Raw genomic sequence first — 18,369 nt, forward strand, 5'->3', positions numbered from 1 at the left:
CTACGGAACAAATAGAATCATAGGTTTCAGAGTAACAGCCGTGTTAGTCTGTATTCACAAAAAGAAAAGGAGTACTTGTGGCACCTTAGAGACTAACCAATTTATTTGAGCATGAGCTTTCGTGAGCTACAGCTCACTTCATCGGATGCATACTGTGGAAACTGCACAAGACATTATATACACACAGAGACCATGAAACAATACCTCCTCCCACCCCACTCTCCTGCTGGTAATAGCTTATCTAAAGTGATCATCAAGTTGGGCCATTTCCAGCACAAATCCAGGTTCTCTCACCCCCCCCACCCCCATACACACACAAACTCACTCACCAGCAGGAGAGTGGGGTGGGAGGAGGTATTGTTTCATGGTCTCTGTGTATATAATGTCTTCTGCAGTTTCAACAGTATGCATCTGATGAAGTGAGCTGTAGCTCACGAAAGCTCATGCTCAAATAAATTGGTTAGTCTCTAAGGTGCCACAAGTACTCCTTTTCTTTTAATAGAATCATAGAATATCAGGGCTGGAAGGGACCTCAGGAGGTCATGTAGTCCAACCCCCTGCTCAAAGCAGGACCAATCCCCAATTAAATCATCCCAGCCAGAGCTTTGTCAAGCCTGACCTTAAAAACTTCAAAGGAAGGAGATTCAACCACCTCCCTAGGTAACGCATTCCAGTACTTTGCCACTCTCCTAGTGAAAATGTTTTCCCTAATATCCAACCTAAACCTTCCCCACTGCAACTTGAGACCATTACTCCTTGTTCTGTCATCTGCTATCACTGAGAACAGTCTAGAACCATTTGCACTGGAACCCCTTTTCGGGTAGTTGAAAGCAACTATCAAATCCCCCCTCATTCTTCTCTTCTGCAGACTAAACATCCCCAGTTCCCTCAGTCTCTCCTCATAACTCATGTGTTCTAGTCCCCTAATCATTTTTGTTACCCTCTGCTGGATGCCTTCCAATTTTTCCACATCCTTCTTGTAGTGTGGGGCCCAAAACTGGACACAGTACTCCAGATGAGGCCTCACCAATGTCAAATAGAGGGGAACGATCACGTCCCTCGATCTGCTGGCAATGCCCCTACTTATACAGCCCAAAATGCCGTTAGCCTTCTTGGCAACGAGGGCACACTGTTGACTCATATCCAGCTTCTCGTCCACTGTAACCCCAAGGTCCTTTTCTGCAGAACTGCTGCCGAGCCATTCGGTCCCTAGTCTGTAGCAATGCATGTGATTCTTCAGTCCTAAGTGCAGGACTCTTCTGGAAAGAATTAAGCAGCCTAATTACAAACACACCTGGAAGAGAATTTCTAATGGACCCACTAGTTTTAATTCTGCAGCTATCAATAGCTGATATTTACAGATTAAAGAGTGTGTATTTGTACTTATATCAAAATTGGCTTTTGCCATAATGTAAATGGAAACAATCACACAGGGGGAAAAATACCCAACAGCAGAATACCATCTTAAAACAGTCAGTCATTCCCTAGAAATTCTATCATCAGTACTTTGTTCCCCGTAGAGCACAAAACAGGGGATGGCACTAGTCTACTGCCTGACCCTGAAGATCACTAAACTGATAACACTTCTGTAGTGACAAATCATGCTATCACCTTACATTAGATGGTATTGAAAGATACTTTCAAATCTGTTGGGGGGGGGGGGGAGAGAAAGAGGTTTTGTTTTGTGAGGGGGTTCTCTCTTGGGACTGAGAGGGGCCAGACAGAAATCCATCTTTTCCAACCCATCCTAATACAAGTCTCCAATATTGCAACCAGTATAGGTAAGCCAGGCAAGGCGGATTAGTTTATCTTTTGTTTTGCTTGTGAATTTTCCCCATGCTAAGAGGGAGGTTTATTCCTGTTTTCTGTAACTTTAAGGTTTTGCCCAGAGGGGAATCCTGTGTTTTGAATCTGAATACCCTGTAAAGTATTTACCATCCCGATTTTACAGAGGTGATTATTTTACCTTTCCTTTAAATAAAAACCTTCTTTTTAAGAACCTGACCGATTTTTCCATTGTTCTAAGACCCAGGGGTTTGGGTCTGTAGTCCCTTTGTAACCAACTGGTGAGGATATACGCTCAAGCCTTCCCCAGGAAAGGGGGTGTAGGCTTGGGGGAATATTTAGGGAGAATAGGACTCCAAGTGGTCCTTTCCCTGATCGTTTGTTAAATCAATCACTTGGTGGTGGCAGTGATCCCAAGGCAAGAAAGGAATCTGTGCCTTTGGGAAGTTTTAACCTAAGCTGGTAAGAATAAGCTTAGGGGGTCTTTCATGCAGGTCCCCACATCTGTACCCCAGAGTTCAGAGTGGGGAAGGAACCCTGAGATGACATGGATTGCAACACAGAAGTCATTTCCATTACTCTGCTGTGGCTATGACAGTCAGACATTCTTTTCCTCTATCACACCTAAAAAGACTGTTCAGAATGGTGGGTGATGTAATCGATTGAGTTTACCAGGGCTCTGTAAGAGAGCAGAGTCTCAATTGCTAATAGGAGTTTGATTTTCCTCCAAATAAAAAAACAAAACAATCAGATTCAGACTGATTTTAACGTTACTTATGAAAGTAATATTACAGCAAGAAACAAGAGAAAACTGAAAATGAACTGGGCCCCTGTCCTTCATATGACTGGTGAAGGCCTGCACAAAAGTCAATCCATTACTGACTACATTTATTATACCTCCTTTGGGAAGAATGTAGCATCTCATCTCTCGAATAGGGCAAGCTGCTAAGAGCCCTTAATAGCTTTGGTTTACGTTCAGTGTTGGCTTCTCCGCTTTTATCTGGGTACAATTCAAAGTTTTAGTTACAGTCTATAAAGTCCTGATTGGTGCCTGGACCATTTATCTGACAAATCAATTCTCTTGCACAAGGCATACCATTGTTAATGCTTGGAATTAGCCTCTTTACAGCTAGCAGCAGGTCTCTCTCAGTAGAGGGCCCTTGCCTCTGAAATACAATTCCTCCTCCCACTCCATCAGTCAGTTAGAACCCAAGTTCATCAAACTTCAGGATATACAGCAAGACTTGCTCGACCAAGGCTTTTAAAACTTGGGGAGGAGGTTGGGATGAAGAGAAGTCAGTCCCCTGTTGGGCCTTTTATGTTTAAAGACTTGTATTTTTTATGAAATGTTTATTTTAGGGATGTAAGGCACCCAGGTGCTTGGTAATGACCACCAATAAATATTACTAAATGAATAATTACATAAGCAGAACTTACCTACCCACCGGTACTACCTTGGATGGATTTGGGAAGCACAATTATAGAATGCTGCTTTTCACAGAAAATAAGTCATCACTTTGCAGTACAATTTCTTTTCCAGAACTTTTCCAATTAGAATAAACAAAGGAAGCTGAGATTTTACCTTTAACCTCTAAAAACCACCAGAAACTAGTCTGAAACTTCAACATTTCTAGTGCAATCTGAATTCAACATTCATAAACACTCACTTTTACTAAGGATCTATTTAAGCAAGTGCCATGGGTGGCTGATTGGTTACTTAAGGCAGGTTTCGCTGTAGTGACATTTCATCACATCTATGGTTGAAAATTATTTTCTTAGCAAATCAGTTATGCAAATAAATTTTGCATGTCTAAGTTTGTAAATATTATAACAATACATTGAAAATATCTAGTAATCACATGGTTTACTGAATTAGTTTGTAATGCTGAATATAAACCATTCAGGAAACTTTGACCAAACAGCACACTACTTCTGATAAACCAGGTGGGTTTTTTTGGTCATCATAAATGAAACAAAGCTAAAAGTCTAAACAAAAGGAATCCACATGCTCCTCGCAATACAAATGATTAATACACACACACGCACACACATGCAGAGGGAAGGAGAGCGCGCACGAGCGCTTTTTCTTGGCCTTTTAGACAAGATCAAGCATAACATCAATATGGTCTCCAAGTGAATGCATCTGGGACTATATTCACCCTCGTAGTGGGTGAAATTCAAGCATCTAGTATGCATTTTCCATCTCTAACTACCTATGATCCCAACTCCTATTAGTCTTTATGGAAGTTCACAAATTACTGAGTGTGTTGAGTTTCTGGAAAGCTTTTATTTATTAAGAAGACAGCCACCAAATTAGACCAAAATTAAAATGTAAAAGCCAAATTAAGATATTTCATTCTTAACCCTTCAATTTCAATGGGGATGCATAGAGTTAAGATGAGCACTTTCAAATAATGTTGATAGGACCTGCATGGTAAAACCAGACCTAATATTTCTGTATAGGTTTGCAGTCAGCTCCTTCTATGCCTGTGAAGAAGCTCCATAACCATGGCATACACGTGACAAGGCTGCCAAATCAGATCAGAAGCTGTTGTGAGGTAAACAAGCAGGGAAGAGAATCAGCAGAAAAATATTTCTGGAACCAGATCACAGACAGACAGAGGAGAGGCTGAACAGAGAGGAAGCAGAAAAACTACTGATGAACTATTACTTTCACCTATTTGGCAGTACAGAGACTCTTTTATGCAGCTGCATAGCTAGCATAGATCAAAGGCCATCACTGGGATAATGCTTTGAAAATGTACCCCTTAAATTTTTTGTTCTGAGAAAGACACCTAGATATCTTGCTATAAGAAATTACAATGTTGCTTTTCTCCCCTATTTAGTTTAAATCCGCATGGCATACACGGGCTAACCTGACATTGACTATAAACAAGAATAGATGAAAAAAGCTAATCAGTAATACATACCCTTCGGGTAAACCATCACACTCATTCATTAGTCTGTATGAACCTTAAAAACAATTATCTCCACCCAGATTACTACACTGCTTAGCCATATGCTGTTCATAGATCTGTTTATGCTACTATACTTGAAAAGATGCTCTCATTACTTGTATCTGCCTTCCTTAGACGACAGCCTAGTATAATAACCACTCATTATTTGCCTTAATATACAGCCCATCTTCATGGTAGCAAGCAGTACTGTAAGCATGTATTTAGTAGGTATGGATCTACATACACGCTCCCTGTACCTCCTAGAACAGAAACCAGGCTGCCATCAGTACAGCCTGTCTCACTCCCATCCCATCCATGCACACACCTACCTCCCACTGCCTTATTGGTCACTTTAAATTTAACCTTAAAGCAAATAATTAAAAAAACCCCAATAAGTTGAGAAATGTAACAAGTCCGAACAGGACCTAAAGTTTGAATCCCTACCAATGTTTCATCTGCTGGCATCATGACATTGGAGCCTGCCCCTTCAAATGCCTTACATCTTGGGATTATCAGGAACATGGGCAGAAAAAGGAGAAAGCAGGAGCATTTATGGCATTGCTGTTGTCACAGGAGATATGGGGAATGTGTGTGGAGATCCATGCTAGCATAAGCAGGGCTGCTAGCAGAGATCTATTAGGAAAACAGTACTTTCTCACTCGGAACAGAGAACAGATACAGTTCAAATTTACTTTCACCAAATAAGTTCTTTTGTGTAGTCCTGTGAAGACATGCACAGAACCAGATAACCACCTTGTGCGTTTCTAACTCTTTTATTACAGTCTTATCCCACTACTTCAGATTGAGGAAAAGTTAAACCAGCAACACTGAATTTATGAAATGTTTCTCACAGAAACTACCTCTAACTATATCAATTGGCTGAAAAGAGTACACACTTAAGGTCATGTTTTGCATCAGTTATAGAAATGTTTTATAAAATACACATCATAAATTAACATACAGTAAATAAAAAAAAACAAAACAAGCCTGCTGGCTGAGTGACCAACAGTAGAACAAATGGTCAGAAGCCATAGGTTTGTAGTATTGTATCTTGCAAATCTTTTTTAAAGAAAAGCTTTCCACTATAAAAACTTCAATCTACATATATTTTTCTACCCTCCAGAAATATCTCTCCCCACACGCCAAACGTTCTGCAACCTCCGTTACGCTCTGGTTCCTATTTTTAGTTAATGATCCTCTCACTGGAATGGAAAAGCTCCAGCAACAGCTATTTTGTATTGATGTAAATAAAAAAAGAAGGTCTTCAACTTTTAAAAAAAGAGGTGCAGTGAAATATGCCCCAAATGCGGCACCATTTTGAATAACTCAAAAAAGGGCATTTTCCCCCTAAATGTGTTACAGTATCACATTTAACCTTAAGGTTTCTCAGATTTAGGAAGTAGTGTCATGAGCATCGAAAAATAGTATTACACTGGTAAATAGTTTATGTCACATTATTCTGTCTCAAACAGTTTAATTATGGTTCAGGAACCCAACAGTGAAATTTGGAGGCATAAATAGTGATTACATCCACAATGAAGCACCTTTCAGTTTTCCAGTTAAAGTAGGTCTTGAGACTATTGAACTGCTGATGTTGTTTAAAAAATATGCTGTTGCATCCACTTGTGTGAGGCCTGAAAACTAAATAAGAGGCTAAATATATTAAGCACCTGCCAGTAGATTCTCTCAACTGTTGTAGGTTCATAACCACGTTTGCATGATTTCACTATACTTTTAAATGTAATCCTGATGTAAGGGAAAGAAAACAGGATGTATTTTATCTCCTGCTCAACTGATGTTGCAAACTTTATAATTTAAATTACACTTAATTTCAATGAGAAAATGTGTTTATGCACAAGTAGGGACATACCAAAAATATGCTAAAAAAGGAACACAAATTATTTGTTTCATTTAAGTGTTTTCACCCATTGTCTGTTTCACAATGCATTTAGAGTTAGATGTCGATAACTATTCTAGCCTCAAACAAAAGTAATAATATTGCTGAATTCTCACACATTTACCCAAAAGTGGCAAATTGGCGAATATGACTTATTTTGCAACCATGTATTAAATACTTCCTACTAAAAAAAAAGTCAAAACAAATAAAACTACCATGAAGCAGATCACAGTAATGTAGCACATTGTATATCAAAGTATATCCCCATATCAAATCAAAAACTTCTGGTTACTCCCTGTTGACTATACACCCTAATCATCACCCTAAAATTTACAATTTGTTTCTTTTAAAGTCAGAAAACAATTTTATTGCTTTCCTCGATATATGAGCTAAAATAGAGTTCTCTTCCCCAACATGCCTCAAATTTTCATAAATCTGTTCTTCAAGAAATAAAGGAAGAACTGTGGATTCCAACAGGTATTTACAATTAACCATTAAGAGAAAAATAAACTGACTATTACAACACAGAAGACTGTAGGTTTCCTAAAGAATTTCGTTAGTAAATAGGTTTAAATTACTTTTTCTACTATGTTCTCCTCTGACAAAAGTGTAATTTTCCTTGTGCTTGGATCCAAGGGACTTGGTTTCACTAAATTTCTCTGTATTTGTAGAAATCAAGTATTTTGTCCTTAAACGTCTCTGGAACTGGAGAGACAAACTGACATTTCTTTTACATCAAGAAATATCCCAAATTTCTTTGCATACTATTCTGAGAGAACACTTCATTCACCCCTTAAATTACAACTTCCCCTTGAGTAAAGCAGGTACTTAACAGCACACTGAAACATTATATACAAAGCACAAGAAACGCAATAAAAAAGCAGATGGAATTTAGTGGGGACAGGCAAAAGGGTAATTATATAGATTGAAATTTGGGCCAGACCATTAATTCTTGAAAGAAAAAACCAATAAATGACATCTGAAGTCAAACCATCAGGATATCAGTTTTACATCTCACCCAAAAGATTCACCGTGTTGCTAGCAGTGTCACTTGACATCATAATGTAGTTTTTGATTCTGAAAGAAAAATCTTACCTACTGCATCATCCCCACAACGCCAAAGTTTTCAATGGGAAGCTCTCCCATCCAAATACCACCATCCCTGTTTAGTTTTATTCCAATTACAACTAAACGTTACTATTCAGCATGGTATAAACATAGGCCACACCTGGTAAACATCTTCATATTTTTGTAGTGAATCTGTATGGAACCAGCATTGCTCATGGAGAACTCGCTGTTTAGTTTTTTAAAAAGCGTTTTAGCAATGTTTTGAGATCTTCAAGGTTGCATGTACTCTCAGCAGTTATTATTGGAAGTGGTAGGACTGGAGTATTTTTTCCAAAGATTCTTTAACATGATTCAGATTTCATCTCAAAGATTATGCTTCACTGTTCCAAGACCCAACAGTTTTACAAGTGGGTGCTCTAGTGCAGGGGTTTTCAATCTTTTTCTTTCTGCCCCTCCTCCCCATGCTATAAACACCACAGCCCACCTGTGTCACAACTGTTTTTCTGCATATAAAAGCCAGGGCCAGTGTTAGGGGGTAGCAAGCAAGGCAATTGCCCAGGTTCCCACGCCACAGGGGGCCCTGCGAAGCTTAGGCTTCGGCTTCATAAGAATGGCCATACTGGGTCAGACCAAAGGTCCATCTAGCCCAGTATCCTGTCTTCTGACAGTTGCCAATGCCAGATGCCCTAGAGGGAATGAACAGAACAGGTCATCATCAAGTGATCCATCTCCTGTCACCCATTCCCAGCTTCTGGCAAACAGAGGCTGGGGACACCATCCCTGTCCATCTAAAAGGCATTGATGGACCTTCAAGTGCAGGTGGCTTCAGCCTCAAGCTGTGGGGGTTTGGCTTTCTGCCTGGGCCCCAGCAAGTCTAATGTCGGCCCTGGTTGGCAGACCCCCTGAAACCTGCTCGCGGCCCCCCCCCGGAGGGGGCCTCAGACCCCTGGTTGAGACCCACTGCTCTAGTGCATAATTATATATCTATATGAGTAGATCTTTATTTAGAATTGACAACACTTAGCATTCATACAGCGCTTTACCTGTACAATGTGCTTCATAAATCTTAATAATGAACACTGTACTTTATTTACTTTTCTGTAACCAGAAGAATGCCGTCAGTTTACAATTGCCAGTGAACAAAACTCAGTAGTTAGATGAATGATTTAACCCCTTGAGAGCCATACATGCAGGACTCCTATGGTCATAGTACAGAGATAGCAACTGATGTCAGCGTATGTCTACACCACAAGTGGCACAGCTGCAGTAGCACAGACACTTCCTACAGCAATGGCAGGGTTTTTTCTGTCAGTGTAGTAAATCTATCCCCATGGGAGGCGGAGCTTCCATTCACCTAGCTCAGCCCTCCCCCCCCCCGCCCCAGGGTCCTGGTGCTGGCCACTTCCAGGACTGGTGCAGGGCCAGGGCAGGCAGGTAGCCTGCTTTAACCCTGCTGCGTGCTGCTGCCACCCCGGAGCCACTCAAGGTAAGTGGCGCTGGGCCGGAGCCCACATCCCAAATCCATCCTGCACACCACACCCCAACCCCCTGCCACACCCCTCCTGCACCCCAACCCCCTGCCCTGAGCCCCCTGCTGCACCCCAACCCCCTGCCCTGAGCCCACACCCCTCCTGCACCCCAATGCCTTGCCCTGAGCCCTTTCCTGCACACCGCACCACCTCCCACACCCCCTCCAGAACCCCAACCCTACTTTCATAGTCCTGCATGCAACTTCCCCACCCAGATGTGGCCCTCAGGACAAAAAGTTTGCTCACCCCAACCTAGCTGCATCTACAGTGGGAATCAGGTTGACCTTACTATGTTGTTCATGTTTTAGATGTAGACCAGGCCTTAGTTACACCAACGTTCACAGCAAATCCAGTTTCTTTACATTAGAGCTAGACTGATCAATAGAAACCATGCCTAGTCCTAAATATAGACTCTACATACACAGACCCTAAGACAAGTGGGCCAAAACAGGTGATTGGGAATTGGAAAATCACAGTGAGTGGGGCAACTGCACAGGTGGCTGCACACAAGGGAACCAAAGGAAGCTTTAAGGTGTGCATGTGGAAGGGACGAAGAGCAAGCAGGCAACAGAGGAGCGAGGTGACATACAGGAGCCAGATACAAGGAGAGGAATACAAAGGAAGAAACAGTGCAAGTGTTTAACCTTGGTATTCAACACAACACGGAGCAAGATTTAGTCTCAAGTGACCATAAGAAGCCACGTCGGCAGCAAAAATGGCATATGGAATCGCTAAGGGGCGCACACAGACCAAAATCCCATCTCTGGGGCCACCGAAGGCCATTGCCTCTGAAGGCAGGTAGGGGCGCGCTCGCTCGCTCGGAGCGTCCCCAGGGGGCAGGGCACGGTCTAGGGGCACACGGGGAAGGCCGTTAGAGGTGACCCGGCTCAGAGGAGGACGAAAATGTCCCCGGGAAGAACTCAGTCCAGCTCCCCGCACGCGCCGGGCCCGCAGGAGGAAACTGAACTCAACCGAAGGACGCGCCGGCGGGGCTCTGGGCCGGGCAAAACCAGCCTTTCCACTGGGGCGACCCCCAGCTCCCGGGAGCCGACCAGACCCGCCGCCGCCAGGGATGCTGCTGCTGCCCCTGCCCCGGGCCGGCCCAGACAGGAGCTCCTCCCGCGAGGCTGCCCCGGGCCGGCTCCCCCCGTCCCTGCCCAGGGAGGCGCAGCCCCGGCGGGGCTCCTACTGTCCCACCCAGGGGCAAGTTCCCCCGGGCCGGCTGCGAGCGGAGGGGGGGGGGTTTCTCTCTCCGCGGGGCTCGCTCCCGGGCGTGGGAGGGGGTGACGGGCTCTCGCTCACCAGCTGCCCGGCAGCACCTCTTCCCCTTCCGCCATAGCTGTTGACGTGCCCTCGCTATGCCGTAAATCGCGGCTTATTTTCGACAGCTGGAGAAAACATCCGCCTCCCCTTCCCGGCCCGCGGCGCTGTCGTAAAGCCCAGGCTGGCCGTAAAGCGCGGGGGTGGCGGACGGTCGGTCGGTGACGTGGGCGCCCTTGGGAGCCGTCGGCCTGCTGCTATTGCTATGAGGCCTGGGGGAATGGGGCGCGCGCGCGCGCGAGCTTCTTTCAGACCCGCCCCTTTGGAACGCGGAGGAGCTAGAAGCGCTGGGGGCGGCTCGGGACGGGGTGTGTCCCAGGCGGGAGGCACGTGCTGGAGCCCGCTGGCGCCGCCCTCAGCTTGAGTGCTGCTGTGTGCGGACAGCGCGCGCAGGCTCTGACTCCGGGACTGGGGCAGCTCGGTGCAACCATCATAAACATAAATCATAGTAATAGTAAGTGTACAGAGCTGGGGAAGGGGGAGCATTCCCCCACCCCACCCCGTGGCCCAGTGTGGGATCTAATGCAGGGGGCTCGGGGGCTGAATTGAAGAGCAGAAGGAGAGCATGTGTTGGTGACCTTGTTTTCTTCGGGAAGGCAAGGTGTTGCTCTAAACGCAGTTATAAACCTATTTTAGTGAGCAAATGCTGTAGTTGTCACAGGGCTCTGTCATGTAAGTGGGGGAGGGGGAAGTTGATCCACAAGAACAATCTGTTAAATTATGATCCACATTGTGGAAAGATGTGAGAATCCCTGAGCAATGTTATCAAGAGGAGTCAGAGGACATGGAAGCACCAAAAATTACCTGAAGTCAACACAGGACCGTAGCTAATGCATGTGCATAGCAGAGATGAGCAACTCGGCCTCCAAACTGCCAAATTATTAGTTGTAGCAATGAAAAACCCTTCCGAAGAAGGACAGGTGTGCATGTGTGATGTGGAGTGTGAAATAAAAGCACAGTAGCTGAAGGGGTTACTTTGCTTTACTTAAAACCCATACCAGTTTACAAAGGAGCACCAGCAGAATTAAATCTCATATTCACATGTCACAGAGAAACTTCAGGCTTCCCTGTAACTTCTTGTAAAATTGCCATTTACAAACAGGGAGGCCATAAAAGCCTGTGTGCCACTTCCCCAGGAAAAAATCTGGAAGCCTGGGTAGGGGCTGGAAAGGAGTATTCCTCCTCTAGTGAGTGAGGTGGAGGATGGGTAGAGGAAAATGCTACGAGGGACCACTGCACTGAGCTACCCACGATCCCATCATAAATTCATGCAAAGTGACCTATTGCCATTTGATCTGCTGCCTGTGAGGGACAGAGGAGGAATATCTCATCCAGGTTCAGATCTCTTTCTCCACTATTTAAGGGTAAGAGATCTATGTCACCCATGCTAAGTGCCTGAGAGTGGAGGGGATACAGAGACCACTTTCTGATCTCTCCTCTTCTGCTTGGTTGCATATCTAAAGGCCACTGAGCTGTGGAGCAGCAACAAGAGGGAGCTGGGAATTAAGTGTTGAGGAGCAGTTGAGCTCCAATGCAATGCACTGCCCCCCCCTTTTGTTTTTGGAGGGAGGGAATTGTGTTACTTCCCAATACATACAACACCCCTCCCTCCAAGCTGCCAGGTGCTTTCTGCAAAGTGGTGGTGGTGGTGGGGGGGGCATATATCCTCCTCCAGTCTCCCTCTACAACATGGACATCTGTCTCTCTTAAGGAAGTAATTTCTTCCTGGTTCCCAAAGCTGTCAGGTTTTTAAGGGTCAAAGATGCTCCTGACCCCCACCTGTACATTTAAGCAGTTATCTTATCAGGTACCCTTAGTTGACCCCTGAGCTGCTCCTTGGAAAGTATCCATGCTTGCTAGTAGCATGGACCAATTTTTAAGCTAGAGGACCTGTTGTGGATGCTGACTTTTCCACTCCTGTTCTTCTACCTTCCCTGCCTCAACCACCGGGCTTCATGTCATGAAAATGATGGAAATAAATTAACTTTAATATTAGATTATTATGCACCTGTTTGGTGTTAAAATCTTTTTGTATCTGTGCTATTTATTCTTACTGCACACACTCTCTCACCTCTCTCCAAAAAGAGTTTGGTCCTATTAGGATATGGGAAGTGGGCGGGCGAAGCCCGTCCACTGCTAAAGGATCCCCCTCCCCCCCCCCAGCCTAAGAGGGGGATCCACAGGACCTGGACACCAAATAAATCTGGGGTACAACTAATGAAATAACAGGGACAGGAGTGTGGTCAAAGGGTCAAACGAAGGGAACCGGACGGGGACACCGAGCAGAGAACCCTGGACAGTGCCCACTGCTCCTCAAAGGTGTCAAGGGAGTCAGTGGATGCCGCCCAGAGGAACTCTGTCTGGATACCTGAACGGACCAAGGCAAAAAGAGTTTGGTAGCGGGCTTTGAGTGTTAACAAACAGGGTTAGATTCATTTCTATGGACGAATAGTGCCATCTCATGATTATATATGGTTACTACACATGTATATTCTTTCACACTAGTGCCTTCAGCCAGTGGTTCTCAACCAGGGGCCTGAGGCCCCTTGGAGGGGGGCCGTGAGCAGGTGTCAGGGGGTCCACCGAGCAAAGCTGGCATTAGATTTGCTGGGGCCTAAGGCAGGAAGCTGAAGCCCCACCACCTGGGGCTGAAGCCTGGGGCCTTGAGCCACACTGCCTGGGGCTGAAGCCTGAGCAACCTGAAGCCTGAAGCATGGTGGCCCCAGGCAATTGTCCTGCTTGCTACCCCCTAAAGCCAGTCTTGTCTTTTATATGCAGAAAAGCAGTTTTTGTGGCACAGGTGGGCTATGAAGTTTTTACAGCATGTTGTGGGTGTCTCAGAAAGAAAAAGGTTGAGAACCCCTGCCTTCGGCTATATTCCATGTATATAAATCTATTATAGATCTGATAAGTGTGTGGCTTCTTTTTACAGTATATTCATTTGTTGCATCTGATCATTGCATTTATCTACTTTTGTTATTTGTGTGCTTTAATTGCTTTTGCAAACAATAGACTATAAATACAATATTTAAAATGAAGGCTCTGCTTATAAACATTGTGCTTCACTCAGAGTAAGTGAACAATGTTTCCTTGAGTTTATTAGCATGATCTTTGGCCACAATCTTGAAAACACACACGTGCTTAGCTTTACTACTGTGAACGGTTCCACTGATATCAACAAAACTACTCACAGTATTAAAGTTAAGCCCATACATAAATGTTTGCAGGACCAGCCCTTTAATTTTCATTAATATGTTAATTAATACCTGTTACTAATATTTCATTGCCTTAAAGTAGAATTGTTAAATCTTAATACTGATACCACTTTCCCTTTCCTAGCAATGGGGCTTTGAATTGATTCCAGAATTGAATTGTATTGTAAATACATTGCAAGATTATGCTGTTCTGTACACTTCAAAGGATATTTGAAGATTTACACTCAAATAAATGACCTAATAGTATTACATATCATAAGGGAAGGCAGTAGTTTCAAAGCAATTGCTACTGAATTAGTTATTGCATAAATATGATTTTTATCTTTATAAAAAGTATTTATTACATACAAATATATGTACTGCAAGATTTTGTGTAAATGTAAATGTCTCAAAATACTTTTCATAGCCAGTGACGTTGTATGGCCTTGATACTGCACATTTTTAGGAAACTGCATAACTTTATTTAGTTGGTTGAGTAGTCCCATTGACTTCAATGGAATTACTGTTGTGAACAAAATTACATAATTCCTTAAATGTTTGCAAGATCTGTGTTCCATATGTGAAAGGGGAAAAAAGTTACAAGGTTACAATATATTTTCACATATTTATAGTCCTTTCTCAGGCAAGAGGTTATGAAGTATCATAATAAAGAAAGTAGATATTTTCCAGGCCCAAACAAGACAGATGCAGTCTGACTTAAATAAACATCGTGAATGGTTGAGTTCTAGCTGCAGCTCCTTTCTCCCCCTTGCAATCTTTGATTAACTTGATTGCAGCGCTTGAAAATTGAACACCTATTTTTTCTTAAAAAGAAAAGGAGTACTTGTGGCACCTTAGAGACTAACCAATTTATTTGAGCATGAGCTTTCGTGAGAAGCTCATGCTCAAATAAATTGGTTAGTCTCTAAGGTGCCACAAGTCCTCCTTTTCTTTTTGCGAATATAGACTAACACGGCTGTTACTCTGAAACCTATTTTTTCTTACTACTTACTAACAAAAGAGTTGTAAAATATGTATGATGAACTAAGGATAGTAAATAATTTCAATATTACATGACTTAAAGCATCCTTAAACCTGCCAGACACATGCATGTGTGCACAGATATGTATGTATACTAAAGACTCAGCACTTATCCATACTACACATACCAATTGTGCCCTACCCCACCCGCCCTTTTCAAATGCTGGTCTTTCCCCCAAGTTGTCCATCTGGAAGGTTCTCCTTCACGACTAGGTTTCAACAGAGTTAAAAGAAATGTCCCTGTTTTTCTCCCCACCAAACGTGTCTAATTAGAGGGTCTTATGTCTGCCAGTGTGCCACCCACTAACTCAGCAAGCACATGTGCATATGCAGACATCACGTCCCTCTGTGCACACACGATACGCACGAACCTAAACACGCCATGCAGACACCACACAGATCTGCGCCTACACCACGTGTGCACAGGGCTCCCATGCACGCCGCGCGCAGGCAGCCCGGCTGCTGAGCCCTTTGCTTTCCGCGCGCCCTTCGCCGCAAACCCGCCCCGCGGTGCCAGGCGTAGTAGCGAGCGGGGAGGGGGCGCGTCTCTGGCGGGAGAGGGCGGTGTCAGCAGCCGGCAGCGGCGTCCCCCGGAGCTGGTGCGGGGTTCCTCCCGGACGGCGTAGAGTAGCGGCGGCGTGGCCGGCGGTGCGGCTGGGACATATGGGGGACGCGCTGGACGAGCCTTGGTGGGAGCCTCAGCCTGGAACACATGCTAGCAGCGACAGCAATAGCCCAGGTACCTGCTCGCCACGTGGGGAGCTTGCTCCTCCCTTCGCTGGACTCCCCCTCCCCCTTTCATTTCCTCGTCTCCCTCACCTCCCTCACCTTTCGCACACAGACCCACTCCTCATTTCCTCTCAGCCTGCCCCCTTGCTCCTTCCTTCTCTCCAGCGGCCCTTCCTCCCATCGCCCCTCCCGAGTTGGGTGTAAACATTTCAAGTTTGCTTGTAAACAAAATGTCCGGTCTATAGTCCTCTTCCCCAGGAGGAGTTATAAACAGAAAACATTAAACAGAAATAGTCACTGAAATAGACAATTTATATTTAAATAAAGATGCGGGGGAGGGGGGTAGAGGAACTGGATGCTTTTTGAGGTTGGAGCTTAACTGGTCCTTGTCTTTATTAAGCTTATAAAGCGTATTCTCTTCTGATTTGGGGACTTCTGGTCTTCTTCTGGGTATTAGCAGGGCTGACTGAGGAGACTTAAGTTTTTAAAAGGCTTTTGAAACATGTGGCGTTTATAAAACCTTTGGCGGTAAACACGTGCAGCAGCTAGTGGGACTGGTCACTATTTATCACTAGTGTCATGTATCTCAGAAGGATAGGAACTGAATTCTCACTCTCCCTCAACCACGTTATTCGGCTGATGCTCTACAACTGCTTTGCATGATGATGATGATCATTAATTCTTATTAATATCTAGCTTTTATAGTGCTTTTTTCATCAGTAGATCTCAAACCACTTTACAGAGGATATCTATTAAGGTATTAGGCTGCTGCCAAACTGTTACAGTTAACATTGATGAGGTTTTTTTTAAAAAATGTAAGGTCTACGCTGCATAGTAAATCTGGGTGTGCAAAATGGGTGGGCTTGGACCTGTCCCATAGTGGGACTCTCACTCATGCATCTTGGCAGGTTTGCAGGTCTGAGTCCTAAGAGGTTTCTGGCATGAGCCAGAAGGATTTGTGTGTGAACAGTATGGGTTTTGGTCCTAAACCTGGGTATGAGCCTGGTCTAGTTATGGTACAAATGTAACTGAATTGGAGGACCTAGCTAAAATATGGTTAAATTCTGTCTATGACAGTGGTTCCCAACCAGAGGTACATGTATCCCTGGTGGTACGCAGAGGTCTTCCAGGGGGTACATCAGCTCATCTAGATATTTGCCTAGTTTTACAGCAGGCTGCTTAAAAAGCACTAGCAAAGTCAGTACAAACTAAAATTTCATACAGACAATGACTTGTTTATACTGTTCTATATACTATACACTGAAATGCAAGTACAATATTTATATTCTAATTGATTTATTTGATAATTATAAGGTAAAAATTAGAAAGTAAGCAATTTTTTCAGTAATAGTGTGCTGTAACACTTGTATTTTTATATCAGATTTTATAAGCAAGTAATTTTTAAATGAGATGTAACTTGGGGGTATGCAAGAGAAATTAGATTCCTGAAAGGGGTACAGTAGTCTGGAAGGGTTGAGAGCCACTGGTCTAAGCTACAAACTTTAACTGTGTTGCAACTGTTTTCTATGACAGCTTTGTCGTAGCAGGGCCCTCTGAGTTGATTGTACTGTATTTGTAGAGGGAACATTAGGGGTTCATAGATAGGGCATAGAAATTAAGAGAGTATTAAGTGAAATCCTGTGATATGATATATATATGGTTGGATGGAGTGCTTTTGTTTTTGTGAGAGCATCTTGTAATTGAAAATTTTATGAATGGAATTATTTTATTGTGAAATTTTAGATTTTCCAATGGTTTATTTTTAAGCTTTGAGGGCGTACCTCTGGTTCAAGGCACCAGAGAAATACTTCATGAAATCCTCTAGGGACTTCAGTTTTGCCATCTATTTTATGTGGAAGGTGCTTGATAATATGGTGATTGGCAGAAGTATAAAACCCAAAAATAAATTTTATGTCGCAGCCCTGTCCCCATGTTGGACCCACAGTAGTGTTTCGACCCACATGCTGGGTTCATGTGCATTAAGTTCCCCTGGGCCTGAGTAGGCTCTTTCTTTGGCCTCTAGGTTCACTGCCGGGGCATTGACTCTCTGTCTGGTACCTTTTTCATAAGTTGGATTGTGCAGCCTAGCTGCACTTCCCTGTAGGTTAAGCACATCCTTTTCAGAGCTCCACTCTAGTGTGTGTCACGGTTACTGGGTTAGCTGTTCCTTCTTGGGGTCTCTCTGAGTGCCATGGGTCTCAGGTCTTCACCTCTGCTGGAGTGGAATTCCACCACTCACCCACTCTCAGACCCCAGGACCTGGGTTACACCCCCCTGGGAACTAACCATGACCAAGTCAGCAGATCCAACTGCTGGTGGACCCTGCCAGCGTTTCCCTTTGGGAGCTCGTGACTCAAAACAGCCTCTTCAAAACAAAGTATTGACCGGTCTAAATACTTTGTGCCTTTGAGAAATGAATGAAGTGTAACAACAGTAAAAGGGCTACATGCAAAGGTGGTGTTTATACTTTTGTAAGTTCCCCTCAGCTCAGTTAACTTCATCTCTTGCTGTGAGTATCAGCTCGTCTTCCTCACAACATCTGTATCTCTGTGTGTCTCAGTCACGCTGTCAACTTTTTCACTGACACATCCTGGCCAGCCTCTCTCAGCTTACCCTGTAACCCGCCTCCCTTTTCTAGGGTCTTTAGTATTTTTGCCTCCTTTGATCCCAGGCTTGGGGAGGATGCCCCATTCTAGCCTGGATGGAGCCAACCATTGTTATCTTACCTCCTTTGAAGTTGGGTACATCAGAGCTATCTTGTCTGTGTCATCGTTTTACCTTTCCTGAATGTCATAACAACCCCCCTTTTCCAGCCTCCTTTCATTCAACTGTATGCATACAGGAAGTGT

General features: G+C 44.1%; 2 protein-coding genes across 10 annotated transcripts in view; one reads left to right on the plus strand and one right to left on the minus strand.

Annotated features, from left to right (window-relative positions):
* Nucleotides 1–10,728, minus strand: part of TBC1D23 (TBC1 domain family member 23) — a 65,155-nt gene extending 54,427 nt beyond the window's left edge. Inside the window, exon 1 of one of the 3 annotated variants that reach the window (XM_073307592.2) lies at nt 10,539–10,728. Coding sequence is in view for 2 of the 3 variants with exons in the window: in XM_073307586.2 (XP_073163687.2) it covers nt 10,539–10,573 (35 nt within the window). In the remaining variant the exon portion in view is untranslated. The remainder of the gene's footprint in view (nt 1–10,538) is intronic. The other 2 variants (XM_073307586.2, XM_073307603.2) reach the window with 2 other exon arrangements.
* The window catches only part of CMSS1 (cms1 ribosomal small subunit homolog), a 364,144-nt gene continuing 355,710 nt past the window's right edge, over nt 9,936–18,369 (plus strand). For 2 of the 7 annotated variants that reach the window (XM_073307633.2, XM_073307677.2), the window contains exon 1: nt 15,215–15,530. In XM_073307633.2, coding sequence (XP_073163734.1) covers nt 15,504–15,530 — 27 coding nt within the window. In that variant the 5' untranslated portion in view covers nt 15,215–15,503. Of the gene's footprint in view, nt 10,035–10,690; nt 11,011–11,682; nt 11,921–15,212; nt 15,531–18,369 lie in introns of those variants that run through there. The other 5 variants (XM_073307651.1, XM_073307688.1, XM_073307703.2 and 2 more) reach the window with 5 other exon arrangements.

The sequence above is a fragment of the Lepidochelys kempii genome, chromosome 1 (assembly GCF_965140285.1).
Source record: "Lepidochelys kempii isolate rLepKem1 chromosome 1, rLepKem1.hap1, whole genome shotgun sequence".
Lineage (NCBI taxonomy): Eukaryota > Metazoa > Chordata > Testudines > Cheloniidae > Lepidochelys > Lepidochelys kempii.